This window comes from Anas platyrhynchos, chromosome 2 (genome assembly GCF_047663525.1).
Source record: "Anas platyrhynchos isolate ZD024472 breed Pekin duck chromosome 2, IASCAAS_PekinDuck_T2T, whole genome shotgun sequence".
Classification (NCBI taxonomy): Eukaryota; Metazoa; Chordata; class Aves; order Anseriformes; family Anatidae; genus Anas; species Anas platyrhynchos.
Genome location: NC_092588.1, coordinates 28,297,544 through 28,315,586, shown reverse-complemented (window position 1 = coordinate 28,315,586; position 18,043 = coordinate 28,297,544). Strand labels below are relative to the sequence as shown.

At 36.1% G+C, this 18,043-nt stretch overlaps 1 protein-coding gene across 13 annotated transcripts in view; it reads left to right on the top strand.

The window, feature by feature from the left end:
* The window catches only part of RALYL (RALY RNA binding protein like), a 413,930-nt gene that overhangs the window by 328,269 nt on the left and 67,618 nt on the right, over positions 1 to 18,043 (top strand). For all 13 annotated transcript variants that reach the window (XM_072034489.1, XM_038174147.2, XM_038174146.2 and 10 more), the window contains one exon: positions 2,709 to 2,784. In XM_072034489.1, coding sequence (XP_071890590.1) covers positions 2,709 to 2,784 — 76 coding nt within the window. The remainder of the gene's footprint in view (positions 1 to 2,708; positions 2,785 to 18,043) is intronic.

The window sequence follows — 18,043 nt, the reverse complement described above, 5'->3', positions numbered from 1 at the left end:
TATTGATTTGTTCTGGAAGGATGTGAACATGTTTTGAAAGCCCCTTACTGTTCATATACCTAAGAATGGAGACCTGGGCTGTGGCTCTGAAAAAGAAGACATGATAGAATTGAAAAATATGTGAACGTGAATCCCACAGCCTCAGGATTTTCACAAGAACAAATTATAATTATACTTTTATTTATTTATTTATTATTTTTCTTCTAAAATCTGACCTTATTTTAGCAGGAGATGGTGAAAGTCAATAAAGACAGTGACCTTAAAGCTGGCGTATTAAAAGAGTGAGGAAAGGTCCAATTATCGTAAGGGTCACAGGATAAAAAATCATTCCAATTTTGTTATTTGCAAGAGCCAATGGAAATGCAAAACACCTATCAAAATTCCACAATCATTTTCAAGAAATGCTTGATGTTTACTTTGTTAGGTCAACATTAGTAGAATTTATATTCTTTTAAATAAAGCAATCATAGCTGAGTGATTAACAACCATGGAAGAGTAAGATTAATATATATTTAATAAAGCACATGCTTTAAGTTAAGGGCAGAGGAGCATTTCAACAAAGCATGAAAACTGTATCCAATATTCATCCAAATTCAGAGAGATAAGTAAAACGATAAATTTAATATTTTATGAAAAACTATGGTTTAAAAGTACATTCTTAAAGAATACGTTCTACAGTACAGTAGAATGAAGGACAATCAGAATTAATTCCAAACTGCTTCTTATAGAGAAGATTTTACAAAATAAAAAAATTATCAAAATTACAGAAAATAGGCGTATGTAAAGCAAAATTCATTTAATTTTCAACATTAAATGTGTTGTTTTATCTCAAAATATTGAATTTAAATGGAAAATATGTTTACAATTATTTTAATGTTTGAAGCATGAAATTTCCAATGGAAAAATCTCTCCTTTCAAAAAATATCATGAACACATTTCGGTGTTTCTGCTTACTAAAAAAGATGGAGGAATCTTTTTCCTACTTTGTTCAAAATAATATTCATCAGTCTCAGGCTTTTACTGCAGCTTTTGACATAGAAAATAATGTAAATAAAAATGTCTAGTCTTTTAGTATCACTACACTGTGTAGTGATAGTTCTTCATTCAACTCAGCTTTCTACTTCACTTTTTCATCTACTATTTTCAATTTCAGATTAAACACAGGCTTTACTAAGAACATGTACTTCCTCAAAAGTCTTGATCACTAGGTAAATGGGATATATTGTTCTCTTACAGAAATTTAACACTGAAATATCTACTGATTTCCTGATTTTGTTGAATGTTATCCTTTTGTCTGTTAGTGAAACCAAGCAGAGATGTAGCTTCAGCATCACTCAAATGGCATGGAATTTGCTTTACTTTATCCATGAGATATGTTGTAAAGTACAACACCTAGTTTGGGTGCTTTTAATATAAGTTTATGTTTAGACTAACAATTTTCCAGTCTCGGGCAAGGAGAGAAAGGGAGAAAGAGAGAGAGAAAGAGAAAGGGAGAGAGAAAGAGAGAGAAAGAAAGAGAGAGAGGGGAAGGAAGGGATAAAGCGAGGGGGGAAGAAAGAGAACAAGAGAGCAAAAAGGGAGGGAGGGGAGGGGGGAAGAGAAAGCGGAGGGAAAAAGAGGAAGAGAGAGACAGAAAGGGGGAGAGGGGAGAGAGAGGGAGAGAGGGAGAGAGGGAGAGAGGAAGGAAGGAAGGAAGGAAGGAAAGAAGGAAGGAAGGAAGGAAGGAAGGAAGGAAGGAAGGAAGGAAGGAAGGAAGGAAGGAAGGAAGGAAGGAAGGAAGGAAGGAAGGAAGGAAGGAAGGAAGGAAGGAAGGAGGGAAGGAAGGAAGGAAGGAAGGAAGGAAGGAAGGAAGGAAGGAAGGAAGGAAGGAAGGAAGGAAGGAAGGAAGGAAGGAAGGAAGGAAGGAAGGAAGGAAGGAAGGAAGGAAGGAAGGAAGGAAGGAAGGAAGGAAGGAAGGAAGGAAGGAAGGAATTTCACAAGATTTCTGATGTTGTTGAGAATTATGAGTACTTACCTAAGATAAGGTATATGCAAGAACAGATTTTCTGTTGCCCAATAAAAATTTTAAAGATAATTTGTTTCAACACTGAGAATAATAAAAAGGATGCATTTGGGTTAGGAAATCGATACCCTTTTCTTTGCTCTTGAAAACTCTCGTTTCGAGTAAATAGCGAAATCTCAGTTAAAGATCCATCTACTGTTTGCAAGATCTTAAAGAGTACTAAAGAGTACTTTAAAAGTACTGCAGCCCTCCACAATAGTATATGACCTGAGTTCATCATTCGTCTCTACATCTAAATTGCAATTCAAGTTTGTGCAGTAGAAATATATTATTGTTTTCAGCTTCATGAGTGAAAATTCCTGTGCTTTTTTAAAAAACATATAAGGGTCATTTTTTCTCTCTCTCATTTTGCCTAAAATCCTTATGTAAATAAGAACAGTAAAAGTTCTTAAGTAAATATGTGAAGTTCTTATGTAAATATGTACATATGTTCTTATGTAAATTATGTGAAAGTTCTTAAGTAAATAAGAACTTTTAGGAAAACTTTATAGCATCAATTTAAAAGTGGTTAAAAACTAGATCAGTGTTTTATATATGCTGTCCATTTTCACTGCCTATTGCTCATTTTCAGTGTCGTGAAGGTGCCTTTGCAAAGATTCTCTAAGGTCCAAACCTTTAGCTTATGAGTTTCAATGTTTGCTTTCAGATATCAACATGGCAGGGGAACCAAAACCATACAGACCAAAACCTGGCAACAAGCGGCCACTTTCAGCACTTTACAGGTAAGTTAGATTTCATGTTAACTTAATGCAAAACAAACTTATTCAAAAAACTATGGTAACCTGCAATGTTTCGTTTTGTTTTCCAAATATGTCCAGCAATGTCACTATGTAGCACATGAGCTAGCCAAAAGATTTTTCCCCATTTATGGTTTGACTTTCATAAGAAATATAATCAAGCTCTTGTACACACCAAAAGTTTCTGAATGTGAGTAAAAGAGCCAGGACAGAAGTGTCTGATGCTATGTTTATTTACATAATGCATCCAGAGCCAAGGTCTAACTTCCAGAGATAAAGACTGTATGATGTTCATAACAGAAAAAAAATATATAAAAATGACACCAGCTAGGAATAAGCCCTGCAGACAAAATCCTTGATCAATTCTTATATGAAATGATAACTATATGCAAATAATGCCACTCTTTTGGTTGGGGAAAAGCAACAACAAAAACAGAACTTCTACTTGCTGGGGAAAAAAAAAAAAAAAAAAAAAAGAAAAAAAAAAGGACAACAACTTGGGTGTCTAAATTTTAATGCACACATTCAGAAGAATAGATAAAATAATCAGTCATATCAGGACTTTATTTCTTAGTGAAAATACCTTCCATTTCATGGAGGCCAAAAACCTGGTCTCTTCATCCTCCATACATGTAGATGTTTGTCAATGCAAGAACTATCCAGAAGAAGGAGCTGCAACTTTAAACTCTAAGTATTATACATAGAGTATTAATATATTAAAATGCTATTTGAAAAGATATTTGAAAGTGACAGTCCTTTAGGATGAAGCAGCAGAATGCAGTCACACAGGTTTTGTTCTAGGGACAGTGATGTCATCAGCATTGTGCACAGTTAACATTCAGTGCTGTAGGACCACACTCAAGTGTTCAGTCTAAAATTCAAGCTTTGAATTTTAAAATGTGATGTATCATAAATATATGTATACATTGTATTTATTTCTGTATGCACTGGTAATATAATTTTTCTTTCCTCGTCTCTCTTTATTTTTTTCTGAAGGGAAAATGACAGCAATGGAGAACATAAGACTTTAGCCCCATATAAAAATGCAGCAGTTCACAAAATTGTAACGATGTACACAATAAAATTATAAATCTGTCATTTGCAAAACCTACTGACACAAAAAGACAGTGTGATGATTTGTGAACTGTTTATTAATGTCTCCACTTCTGCAGCTACAATCAATAATTTATTTTGCTCTTTTAAATATATATATACACATATATGTATCAGAGCAATTTCAATTTTGAATACTTTACGCTTTATTGCCTGACTATGGCCTAGTTCTTGTGACTTTGTATTTGTATGATTCGGTGAAATGGCTCATAATTTCAGAGCAAAAGAACTGATTTCTCATTGATCTGTGTGTAAAGGGTGCAAATCAATATCTAACAAGACTGGAGTTCATCCTTAGGTGTTCGGGACAACATTGATAAATATTTGAAACCCCTGAGTGTGTTTCTTCTATTCCCAAATGCCTTTTTTTCATACATCTACAAACCTGAAAAAACACCTACTTTTTTTTTCATTTTAAATAAAAATCAAATAGTTAAATATTTTTAGGGTGATTGACAGATACACATGCATACATGCACTGATGCTCACTAAACCCCATTTCCCTTAAAAGTACTATAGAGTCCACACTCCAGATCCATGAGAGGAGTTAGGGCTGATTTCTACTGTGGTTGAAATGCTAACACACAGGCTCTGAGAATGGCAATTCAGCAGTGAAATCAGAGGCAGGCCTGGTCTGAAAGCATCAGATGAAAATTCAAGAGTGAGATCTCAGAATGAGACAGGAATGAGCATTTTAGATCTGAGTTGCTGTGAAGTTTTAGCACATAGCTGCCCTTCGCAGAAGTGTTAGGAATATTACTTTGGGAGAAGAGAGCTTCTGCTTTATCATTACTCTCAACTGCAACCTGTTAATCTCTGTAGGTGTTACTAGTAGCCATGGGATTACTGTGTTGCTGTGTGAATATTTCAAAAGATTTTTAAAAATTTCTGTCATTTATATCCACTTCCACATCTGAGCTTCTGAATAGCTTCTCATAAATACTTGTTCTACAGACAAGACAGAGGTATATTACCCGTGGAAAATTCTGAGGGAACTTTAAAGGGAAAAAGATTTTAGGTTGTGTTCTTTCATGGATCTATCACAGACCAATTCTCTAGAAGATTACAAAAGGCTTTTTTTGAGCAACTGACAGAAGCCTTCATCTGAAGGTAACAGAGAAATTTCATTATCCCTGTATCTGTTAGCAGAATAATAATAACTGAGGAAATCAATGGCTTACAAAGTTATTGACAAAGTTAACGTTTTCTTATATAAAAACAGTATACTAGACTTGGCTGGTATGGATTTAACTTTCTTCAAGGGATTCCCTATGCTGTGTTTTCAATTAATGACTAAAACACATCAATGTTTTGGCTATTGCTGCACAGTACATGCACAGCATCAAGGTTTTCTCTTTTTTCCACTCTGCCCATCCAGTGAGCAGGCTGGGGGTGGGAAATATGTTGGGAGGGAACACAGTTAGGACAACAGGCCTGAACTAGCCAAAGAGATATTCTATAGCGTCATGTCATACCACAAAATAAAAACTGGGGAGGTATGTCTTCCAATGTAGCCATTGCTTGGATGATTAGCCAGCTGGATGCTTGGGCATCATTATGCTTGTGGAAGGTGAAAAGTCATTGCCTTTGCATTACTTGTTTTTACCTCTTCTTCCTTATCATATTACACTGCATTTATCTCAGCCCATGAGATTTCTTTGCTTTTACTCTTCCTATTTTTCCCCATCCCCTGGGGAGGTAGGGTGGGAGGGTGATTAAGCAATGGAAGGGGAGTCAGATACTGACTGTGGTTGCTTAGATGCTGGCCAGGGTCAACCCACAACAAACGGAGAAATTTAGGAGGGAGAAATGTTACTTTAGATTTGATTTTGACTACAACAGTCATTGGTTAAAAATTCACAAGATATTCATTGTAAGAATGTGAGGACTGTAAGAAGTAGGATGGATTTCAAAAAGGACAGACTTCAATGAACTCAAAGGAGCTGATAAATAAGATATCTTGGAAAGAAATTCTAGAATCACAGAATTGTAGGGGTTGGAAGGGACCTCAAGAGATCATCGGGTCCAATCCCCCTGCCAAAGCAGGTTCCCTAGAGCAAGTTGCCCAGGTAGGCATCCAGACGGGTCTTGAATATATCCAGAGGAGACACCACGACCTCCCTGGACAGCCTGTTCCAGTGCTCCATCACCCTCACCATTAAGAAGTTCTTTTGCGTATTGGTTCAGAACTTCCTGTGATCCAGTTTTTGGCCATTGTCCCTTGTCTTGCCCCCACAAACCACTGAAAAGAAGTTGGCCAAATCCCTCTGTCTCCCACACTTAAGTCAATTATAAACATCAATAAGATCCCCTCTCAGTCTTCTCTTCCAAAGGCTAAACAGACTCAGGTCTCTCAGCCTTTCCTCACAGGGAAGATGCTCCAGGCCCTGTACCATCTTTGTGGTCTTCTGCTGGACTCCTTCCAGGAGATCCCTGTCTTTTTTTTACTGGGAACAAATGGAGTGCATAAAATTTGCACATACTGTGCTTAAGATAGAACAACAACAACAACAAATCTCCTGAGTCAGAAGGAGTAGAATAAAGAACAATATGGCAGCATTAAGATTTTTTAACATCCTGAAAAGTGAAAAGGAATTGTACAAAATGTGGAAACAAAACCATATGACTAAATGTGGGTAGAAAAGAACAGCAAAATCATCCATCGGGAAACCAGAAAGGCTAAGGCACATAGCAGTATAAGTGGCCACAAAAAGATTGTTAGTGTAACTACCTTTTTATAATTCTGTTACTTTTTACCATGCTTCAAAAAAGGATAGCAAATGATATAGAAAATTAGATGATGTAGAAAAAGTTTCTTCTGCATTAGCAAAAAAATGTTAGTTGACCAGATATTTAAGAAAATCAATTTTATCCAGAGGGATGGAATAAAAGAAGTGGTTAAACAGTATGTGAGTGTAAATTCAATGGAAACGTTATGATCAAATTCACCCTAGAGCATTTAAAGAACTGGTTGAATCTGTGTGTGAACAATTACTAATTGTACTAAGGTTGAAAGGAGCAGCCCATCTTTGATTCCCAGAAATGTACTAGGAAAATAAATAAATAAATAAATTCATCAACATCTAGAGGATAGTAAGTTGGTAAGAAAATCATCATAGAGTTATGAGGAGTAAATGATGTTGAACCAATATAATTTCCTTTTTTAACAAGACATCTGATTTAGTGGGAAAAAAAGGAAACAGTAGATGTGCTATACTGTTATTTGAACAAGCTTTGGCACTGACCTTATGTGCTGTTTTCATAAGCATGTTCAAGAAACATGGACAGAAGAAGCTTCTTACACTAGACATCCAACAGATTAGAAAAAGAGTGACTGTGTACAACAGAGTATTAAGGGTAACAACTGTTGTTTGTTCAGTCTCCTTTGTTACAGATTTTTAAAGAGTATTTTAGGATGTTGAAGACATTGAAGAACAATTTTAAGGTAAGCAAGCATCAGTACTGCACAGGGTTTCATGATTTTATTTATTAAGTGTTTCAGGGTTCAAACACATTCAAAGAATTCTGTGCCTCTGAAGAGAAATCTGCGTTACATTTATAGCAGAATATGTTACATGAATTAATACAGAGCAACCAATCTTAGAATTATAGAATATCCCTAGTTAGAAGAGATCCATGAGGATCATCAAGTCCAGCTCCCAGGTCTGCACAGAATCACCCAAAAACCAATTCATATGTCTGGGAGAGTTGTCCAAATACTTTTTGAACTTTGGAAGGTTTGGTGCTGTGACCACTTCCTTAGAGAGCCTCTTCCAATGACCAACCACCCCCTTGGTGAAGAACCTTTTCCTAACATCCAGTCTAAAGCAGCTTCGTGCTGTTCCCTAAGGTCCTATCACTGGTCACCAGAGAGAAGATATCAGCATCTGCCCTTCTGCTCCCTTCATGAGGAAGCTACAGGCCACCATGAGGTCTCCCCTCAGTCTCTTCTTCTCTGGGCTGAACAAACCAAGTGAACTCAGCTGCTGCTTATCTATCTTCCCCTCCAGACCCTTCATGATCTCTTTAGCCCTTCTCTGGACACTCTAATATTTTTATGTCCTTCTTATGTTGTGGTGCCTCAAACTGCACACAGTGCAGTGCAAGGTAAGGCCACACCTGTGCAGAGCAGAGTGGGACAATCGCTTCCTTCAACCTGCTAGCAATGCCATGCTTGATGTTGGCCCTTCAGTCTGTCAGGGCACACTGTTGACTCATATTCAACTTGCTGTCAAACATTGCTTTTGAAGTTTTTTTTTCAATAACTCCCAGAATAAATTTCTCCATAATTTTACTAGGCACTGAAGTGAGACCAACAGGCCTGTAATTACCAGGGTCTTCTTTGCTTCCCTACCCAGAAATAGTAAAAACATTTGCCAGCATCCAGTTGACAGAGACCTCTCCAGATTCCCAATACTGTTGAAAAACAATTGATAGAGGTCTCACAAAGACATCAGCCAGCTCTTTGAGTACCTTGGGATGAATCCCATCAGGCTGTATAGACTTAGATGCATCCAGCTGGAGCAGCACATACCTCACAAGTCTGGAGTTGGCTGGAAGTTTATTATTTCCCTGATCACAGTCCTCCAGCTCATGGTTCTGGGGTCCCAGGGCCCATCATCAGTGTTAAAGACAGAAGCAAAGAAGGCATTAAACATCTTTTCTTTGTCTACATCCATATTTGTGAGGTAATTGTCTACATCAAGTAATGAACCAATGTTATCTCTGGTCCTTCTTTTGCAGTTGACATATTTTTTAAGCCCTTTTTACTGTATCCCACAATATTGGCTAGTTTCAACTATAATCTGAGCTTTGGCTGCATGAATTATGTCCCTACAATGGCAAACAGCATCTCCGTAGTCATCCCATGTCACCTGACCTTGCTTCCACTGTCCATACACTTTTCTTTTCCACTTAGGATCCAGAATAAAATCCCTTCTCAGCCAAGTCAGCCTTTTGCTCCATTTGCTTGACTTCTGACACTTTGGAGCTGCCTACTCTTGTGCTCTTAAGAGGTGGTACTTAAAAGTGAACAGCATTGATGGATCCCAATGTTTTCAAAAGCAGAATCTCGGGGGACCTTAGTTCCCTGAGCAACCCAAAGATTTGTCTCCCCTTATTCAGGGTCAAACTTTTTCTGGCAGTTTTCCTGCTGTCACCAAAGATTCTAAACTCAACTACTTCATGGTCACTGTGGCCAAGATGTCTGCCTATCACTACTTCACCCACAATATCCTCTCTATTCACAAGCAACAAACCTAGAAGGGAACCCTTCCTAGACATCTGTCTACCAACAGCCTTTCACCTGTACCAAGAAGTTATCATCAATGTGTTTTAGGAATTTCCTAGATGTGTTTGTATCAGCTGTGTGGTATTCCCAGTTGCGTGATGCCCTATAATATGTTATACAATACAACTTGTTTATGTATCTGGGTCATTAGATCTACTTCTGTTAGGAATGGTATCAGAAAACTTCATTGTGCCTCAGTTCAGGAACTAAATTCTCATTTTATCCTTTCTAGTTTTATAATTTGTGTGGGAATAATTTAATTCAGTCTCACCTATGTAAACTTCAACATGAGCCTAAATGTCAGATACATTTTTTTGGGGGTTTGGGATAATTAGATTCAAGATAGATAAGTGTATATCGTTTCTTCTTTGACTTATACATAAGCTCATTCATATCCTCAAACTATTTGTTCTTTCTTATTTCACTTATACTTCTTTTTACATCTATTTGATGCTAGCATTCCTTACATACACACACACACAGGGGACAAAATTAAGGGTGATGCTTAGAATGTAAAAGACATAATGGACCTAATAAAGTCAGCAGAAAGTTTTGCAATTCTCTTCAGTTGGACTAGAATTTACTTCCACATCTCTGTTAAATGTAATTTTAAAACCTAGATCCTATCAGCTGAAGATCCCGTTGATCACAGCCTTTGACTTCTAGAAAGCAGACTTGGCTTGCTTGGAACAATCCTGTGAGAGACAGTCCCAACATGAGAAAGGGTCCAGGAGAGCTGCCTGAGTTCTGAGGATTACCTCCTTCAAATTGGTTCATCCTGACAAACTGGAAATCAATAAAAGTTTCAGGTGGTCTGCATGGACAAGCAATAAACTGATGAATTAAAACATATAAAAAGAGGCATACAATAGGTGGAAGTAGCAACAGGTGATGTGGGAGTACAGAGATGCTGTCCAGGCCTGCAGGAATGTGATCAGAGCACTGTGGGGGTAGGCCAACATTATTGTTCACCGATACTTGGAAAAGAGAAAAATGTAGGTTTTGCTTCAGAATGTGGTTAAACACATTATTAGTGTTAAGCATACTCTCTGAAAAACTACAGATATGCTTACGATAGCGCTCAGGGATCTGATTAAATCTAATATAATTGTTTGCATCATTCCTCCTGATTTGCAATGCTGTTCAGTACTTGAGGGGGAACCTAAACCCCAGAAGGTTTAAAATTGTTGTGAGCTTCCTTTTTTTAGCACAACACTTCTGCAGAAATGCAGAAGCTTGACAAATCTGCATCTTAAAATTATTTTACAGTATGTTATTTGGGTTTACCCTAAAGCAGAAGTTAATTTTACTAGCTAATCTTCATGTCTTTGAAACACAAAGTGAAGATTAAAGGTTGTGACATATATATCAGTGTTTGGAAACTTTTTTTTTTTTCATGATAAAATAAAGGACCAGACTACGTCTTCTTAATTTACTGGTGTTTTGGTCAGTAGTTCACTAAAGCAGTTCTGTGTAAGCATATGAAAGTACATATACTGTTTGTTTGTTTGTTTATATATATATATATGCCCCAATATACCAATATTGAATTAAACACGAATAATCTAATAGACTAGTACTCCATTTCTCTACATCATAAAATAATTTTTAAGCTATTTATTTTTCATTTCAACCTACTACCATGTTTTACAAGGTGTTAAATATATGGTCTGAAAGCTTTAGCAGCATGAAAATATGTATGGCTGCTGCAGGCCCCGGTGTGTGAGGTGAGAGGTGGGACTTGCTGGAGACTGTGCAAGGCACGAGGAGCCATATCTACTGTGATGTTACCAATACTGTTGGGAAAGAATTAGGAGCAAACTATCCCAAATATCATCCAAGTCTGCTTGTTGAGAAAACTAATTTGTGTGCCCCAAACAACCCCCGCAAGGAGTGAATTAATGTTAGTATAATGTAAGGAACCGGGGGACTAGGATTTGAAACTTAATTGGGAAAGCAAGTTACTCAGCACTGCAGAGGTGTCTGTTCACTCACCTGGCTCAACACCATTCTAGGTAATCAACAAAGATTTTAAAGAATTATTTGTGAACATATAAAGAGTTATTCTACATTACATGTTCCTCCTCCTCATGTGAGTTATTTTCACCTGTGACACAGTTCAAGCTTCCTTATAAAGCCACATAAGCAAAACTAGTTTTGCTTCAGAACCACATCTTGAAGGCTCAGTGAGGAATTATTACAGCCCCACTCCTTCCAGTATTCCCATTGCTGGCTGGGCATGAAGCCTTCGAGCCTGGGATCTATCAAGTTCAGGCATGCCCTGAAGTGAGACAAATAGTAGTTGATGGATTAACAAACCATGAAATACCAAGTAAGATTGTCTCATGTTGCCTCAGCTGGCTTGACCTGCACCCTGTTCTGGTTGGATTCCCATGGCACTACCCATCTGTTGTAGCAATGGGGAAGGTGTCCCCAGAGGGCAAGTACTTTCTATGCTGTTCTCTGAAGTTTTAGGCTTATAGTTCAGCTCTCTTTCAGTGGTATTAAATTGCATAGTTATTTCACATTACCAATCACTTCTTTATGTAATGCAATTAAATTGTATATTCAGCAAGTTTAATTTCACATGCCACTACTTAGTCACATAAAGCAACCTTTACAATGTCATAAGTCTTGTGGCCTCTGGTGGATATTATTTTATTCAGAAGTCTAATATTACTATGCTGAAAAGAGTTAGCTTTTTATTTACAGGATATGATTATGTTTGTGTATTGAAGTTTGTGTGTGTTTTTTGTTGTTGTTGTTGTTGTTGTTGTTTGTTTGTTTGTTGACAAAAATACTTTGTCATTTTACTGAGCACATTTTACTTTCATGATGTCCATCACAAAACTGATTGAATTATACTACACATCTTTCATTTTCTTTCATTTTGTATCTTTATTTCATAGTGAAGTCTTAAAAAATTGGTTGCAGTCATTCCCTACTTGTGCTACACTTCTCAGACTTGCATTAAGATATTGTTTATAGATTTTGGTGTGACATGGTATGCCTCTCAATCCACACAGTCATTATTTTGAGTTGTTGTCCTGAGGACTCCCAGGCATTCTTTGTTTCAGGAAAAAGTGTGAAGGACGCAGTGATGGGCAACCTAACAATTTCTTCCAGGGTAGGAGGCTTCTTGAGATCATTCCTTCTCTTTGAAAACATAACATAAACTCAAACAAGCACTGCTATTCAATTTGAATACTGCAGTATTTTTCATAATCCATTCTGTAGTATTGTCAGTATATTAGCAATATGCTGTAACCTACTGGCATTTAACAAAAATAATTGAGCATAAGGACTTTCTTGACTGAATATTGTTCTAGTTTTCTTATAACATTCTTATTTATTCCTTCCTTCTCTTATTACATTTGTGCATTCACTTTTATTGTTGGCCTACAAGAACCTAAAGCCATAGCCCAACCAACAGAATGAATAAATAAATAAATAAATAAATAAATAATTTTCTAATACTTTACACTTAAATTATAATGCTCACTTAAATTACAATGTGAAAACACCTTTCTCTCTTTTTTTTTTATACTTAATAAAATATATATGTGCTTATGGAACATAATCTTATGATGAATGCATCATATTCAGATTGCATAATTTGATTTTTCTTTTGAATAAAAGCAAAATATTTAATTTTTACAGAAATGTATATTATTGGTGCCTTTATTTGTCTTCTTTCATGAAATAAACTATTTATTTCAGTGCAATAAATCTAGATTTATCTAAATTCTAGATAAATCTAAGATGATTGTTGCTCTACAGTTCTTCCAAAAAAAAAAAAACCCTATCTTTCATAAAGCAACAGCTATAGTCATGTTTAAACCAAGATAATATTAAGTCCTATAAAAGCATAATTCAATATAAAAGCATTCACTGCTTTAGAGAAAAAAAAAAAAAAAAAAAGAGAGAGAGATCATGTAGTCTGAAATTTTCACTTAAAATTCATGACAAAATTTAGTGCAATTTTTGCCTGTGTCACGAACTTAAGTAGTATTGTCAATTATATTAAAATCATTAGAGAATGCATGTACAAAGCTACAGAAGTTCCAGTGATTTCATTTGGTATGAATTTTTGATTATTTTCAAAGAAAAAGCCCTGTGTCAAATAGCTGCTATAAAAATTAAGAGAAAAAATCTCTACTAATGGAAGGCAACACATGTATTTGTCAATGATGTCAATGTAACTACAGTCAGTTCACTCCCACAGTTGTTGAAAGAACAAATCCATATGCTCAGAGGTGTTGGGAGAACTGGCCAGGAACAAAAATTTTCCCTTTTACATGATCCAGAGCATGAACATGAAACACCCAATAACATTACTGAGGTGAAAACAGGAGTATCCTTAGTAACACCCAGGAAAACCTTCATTTCTGAAGACAAATAGAGAGATAGAGAGAAAGATCAAGAGATCCAAATATATCAAATGCACTTGTCATCTTGATTTCAGCCATACTATTTCTAATCTGTGTGATAGCTTCAGTAACAAAAAGGACAAGACTTTTTTTTTCTTCCCCTTCACTATTTTAAATATTACTTACTCTATTTTAGAAGCTATCCTTACTGACTGGGGATAGATATCAGCATATATCTCCACTTATCAGTATATCCTAAATCTTAAATTGTTCTCACTTTTCTTTGTATTCATTTTCACCAGAATTTGTAAATATGGTCTTGACTTCAAGGATGGTTTTCTTTCCATCTCCCCTCTAGTTCTTCTTCAGCCTTCAACTTTTTTTTCTTCAATTTATTTTTTCTTTTTCTTAAAATGGAACAATGATGCCAATTTACACATATCTGCAGAGGATGTGCCTCCTGTTTTCCTATTTTGGTACTTGTCCTCTTGCAGAAAATGATATATGGTATCACACGGCTGGTGTTGTTTTCTTTCACAAAAGCCCAGACACCATAATCACACTCATGCTCAGAGTTTAGCAAGTTTGGAGAAGAATACCCAGTTCTCTTATTATTGCTTTTTTTCTGGTCTTTAATCTTTCATGGTTTCTTTTCTTCTTTTTTTCTTTTTTTTTTTTTTTTTAATCTCCTATGAAACCTGAAGCAGTATATCTTAGCAAAAGTAACTAACTGTAAAACCATCTTATTTTTTAAATGTTTTTCTCACTGTTTACACCTAAGTGGAACAGAAAATATATTCACTACTTTTTGATGGCATTGAGAATTACTAAGACTCTTTTCTTATCCAAGAATTTGTGTTACAAATAAAAATGAAAAAAATTTTGGCTTATAACTCAAAAAGTAAATGCCTGAAAGATCCAGACCACTGATGGTTTTGCCTGCAGGCAAACAGAATCAGTACATTTAGTCATCTATTCTGTTTAAATCTTGTCAGTTTGAGCCTAGTTCCTATCACTTATTATATGTGAGATATCCACCCTTTAATACTTCGTGGCTTCTTACATTCAATTTAAGAAATAATCAGAATTTGGATTCATTGCATACTAGCATGAAAAAAAATAAGGTACCTACATCAGGAAAAGAAAAATCAGAAACAGACACCATGACCATTTTTCCATATTCACGTTTTGGTAAGGCAGATATCATAAAAATAGTATCTGTTTCTGCAACCATTGTTGTTTGGTAACTGTCTTAATAAGATTATAGAGGACTTAAAAAAAAGAGACAGGGCTTATGTTATGAAACAGAACAGAGGAGGACCTTTGCTAACATGGCATAACATGAACAGCAGGATTCTTCATTTTAAGGAATTTAGTAAATTGGTGCAGTATTGGTGCAGTAATCAGAGATGCAGGGGAAGGCTGTACTTCTGAGCACCATTTTGTAGACTCTTGATTAGGCATTGGTTCTCATGTAATATAACAGCTCTAATTGTATAGAATTGTATATGCAATTCAGTCTTGGAGATTCTAATGTACTGAAAGAGCATAGTTTAGGTGGCTTGCAAACCACAATAGAAATATGATGCTGGATTATAGATTCAGCTTTCTGTGAATATATAAGTAAGGTTGGAAAATGAGAGGCTGAATTTTAGTCTTATGAATGATATTAGAAAAAGAAAAGAGAAGTTTGCTTATTTTAAGAGAATAAGATTGCAAATAGCATAAAAGGCTGTGCTGTGTGCAGTATGGAGGGACAATAGCAACATATATTAATATTCAGTGTGTTATTAGCAGTGAAATTATCCCACAAGTTTATTTTTTGATGAATGTGCTAGTCATGGAGTAGTCTGTTTGAAAGCATGTTATCTAGCTTGCCAGGACTGATATTTAGATACATCAGATGGTACATAATTCCAAATAGAATTTAAGGAGTATGTTACAAATTGCATGCTTTATTGGTAGATTATGGTTGCTGTTTTTCCCAGGAGTTCTGAAAAAAGCACTGGCTACTTTACTGAGAACTAACAAGTGTATTCATAAATGTGAGTGAATTCATTATGAGTCGTAATCAGTGAGCAATTTATAATACCTACTGACAGAAAAATGTATGTTGCATTTTTCAGCCTTGCAAGAGTGATATTAGTCTAGGATGACAAGCATGAATCATACACTGTCAGAGCAGTCCCCTTCCAGTAACTACTTTCAAGTGTTAGTAGTGTCATTGAGGGAAAAGGAGATTAAACCTCTACCCTTGGGATCCTCAAAGGCAATGCCTACATTAACCTTCATCTATTTGTGACTACAAATAGCCGTGCAGTAAAGTAGTATTGATTGCATGCATTAGATCAGTCAACACTGTTTTGTTCAGCCCACCCTGATGAACTCATTCCAGATGTTTTTAGACTTGAACTTATTGACTTGAATGTTCTTACTCTGATTCAGAGCAGAAGAGGGTTAGGTGACATCAGCTTCATGCAAAGACTGATTAAAGCTGTCAGAAAGAGGACTCTAAGGTAGAAAGTTAAGTATACCACTACATCTTTTTTTTTTCCAAAAAAATCTTTCTTTTGTTGGAAGCATAGATTTTTGCAAAATGTAGCAACTATTAATATCAAGAAAAAGTAAATTAAAATTGACAGCAGTGGTATGGAGTTACTTTCATTCTCCAGAGTTTGTTTCCTTTGCTGACTTGAACAAAGGTACCAAACTGAGCTTGTTTTCAGCTGGGGAAGGCAATCAGAGTCATGAGGGTTCTTACCTGAACAGAAACTAATCTAAAACATCCCTGGAACAGATATTGAAAAGCACCTGTGTTTTTGCTTGGCAGGCAGACATTAGATCATAAGTTCTAGAGACTTCTTTCAAAATGGCAATTATATGCAAGGGATTACCTGGCAAAACAAACAAACAAACAAACAAAAAAAAAAATATATATATATTATATATATATATGTATATTTCTTGATAGAAGAGTGAAGCATCAATAGTTTATGGGCACGCAGATTTAGACTATCAGCCTCTGATCAATTCCTCTTGTGTTATCTGCTGTTTTCCAGACTTTCATTTTCCAGGTCTCCAGTTAGTTGTTGCAGGCAGGTAGCCTCTAAGGTTTGTATATGCAGAAATTTTAGGCCTCTTGTCATGGAGCAGAAAGAAAGTAAATGATAGAAACTCTAGCTCCTGTATCACCATCAGGAATCCTCAGACTTGAAAACACCAGTGTCAGCCAATATTTTCAAGGTAGAAGTTCCTTTATCACAGAGGACACCTGAAGGACCTAACAGCTTCTGCTCAATACAACAGTTCCATCACTCTAAAGCTCCTTCTCATCTTTTAAACACTTTATTGTTCTCCTTCTGATTCTCTCCACCTGCCCACCTCCTGCTATGTAATGCTGTGTCCAGAGCTCAAACGATGCTGCAACTGAGGGATTCATCAGCTCTGAAGAGAGAAAGATAGTATGTCCTCAGATAAGATTTTTGGATTTTGAAACAGTATAATGTTCCTTAGTTTTTCCCACCCTCCTCCCTCCTCCCCCCCCCCCCCCCCCGCCTTTTTTTTTTCTTTCCCCTGACACCTAGCCATTTTATATACCATAAAGTGGTTCTAGTTCTCAAATTGTCACTGGACTTGTCTTTTCTTTTTTGAACATTACACTGATTTCAGACCATTTATCACATAGACTTCAGATTTTAACTCCATTTGCTAGACTGCTTAAGAGTTCTTCCAGCTTTTTTTCATCTGTGTATCCTACAATTATAATCTGCATTTGTTGTTAGAATCACTAACGCAAACCAAGACTGAACAAAACATAGACTTGTGTGTTCCAAGCATTTAAGGTGTGCACCTTTCCCATTTGGCATAATTCTCCATGCATGGATGTGGTTTTTGGTTGGTTGGTTGGTTGGCTTTACGCTAAGATAAACTAATTTCCAGTTTGTCTGAGACTGTCATATATGGTGATACAAAAGGCTTTAAAAATCAGGCTTAGTCTTACCAATTATCTGTCTCCTTTTACCCACTAAGTCAGTGGAAAGTAGAGAGTTTGCACTGAAAAAAAAAAAGCATTTTGAGTTTGCAGTATTTTAGTTTTAGTCCATGGTTTGAGAGATGTATTTTATTTTGCACTAGAAGTTTTATATTTCAATAATTATAGAAACACTTAACTCTGTGGAAAAGAGCTTCTCAGGGCACTCTTACACTTTCATAATAATACAGTATTTGATATTAAACAATAGTCAGGAAAACAATATAGTATGTGTTGTTTTTCCAACCATTGCCAACACTTGAAATGTCAGCCACCTGTTGAAAGTGGAATTTACTAAATTTATTAAGAACACCGGGACATAAAGCTGTGAATTACTCTTCCACATGCTTTGCTTTTGAAACACTTGTGACAGATCAGATTTTCTATACAGCAGGTCTAATATTTATTTAACCCAGAATATGACAGTTCTCCTTTAGCAAA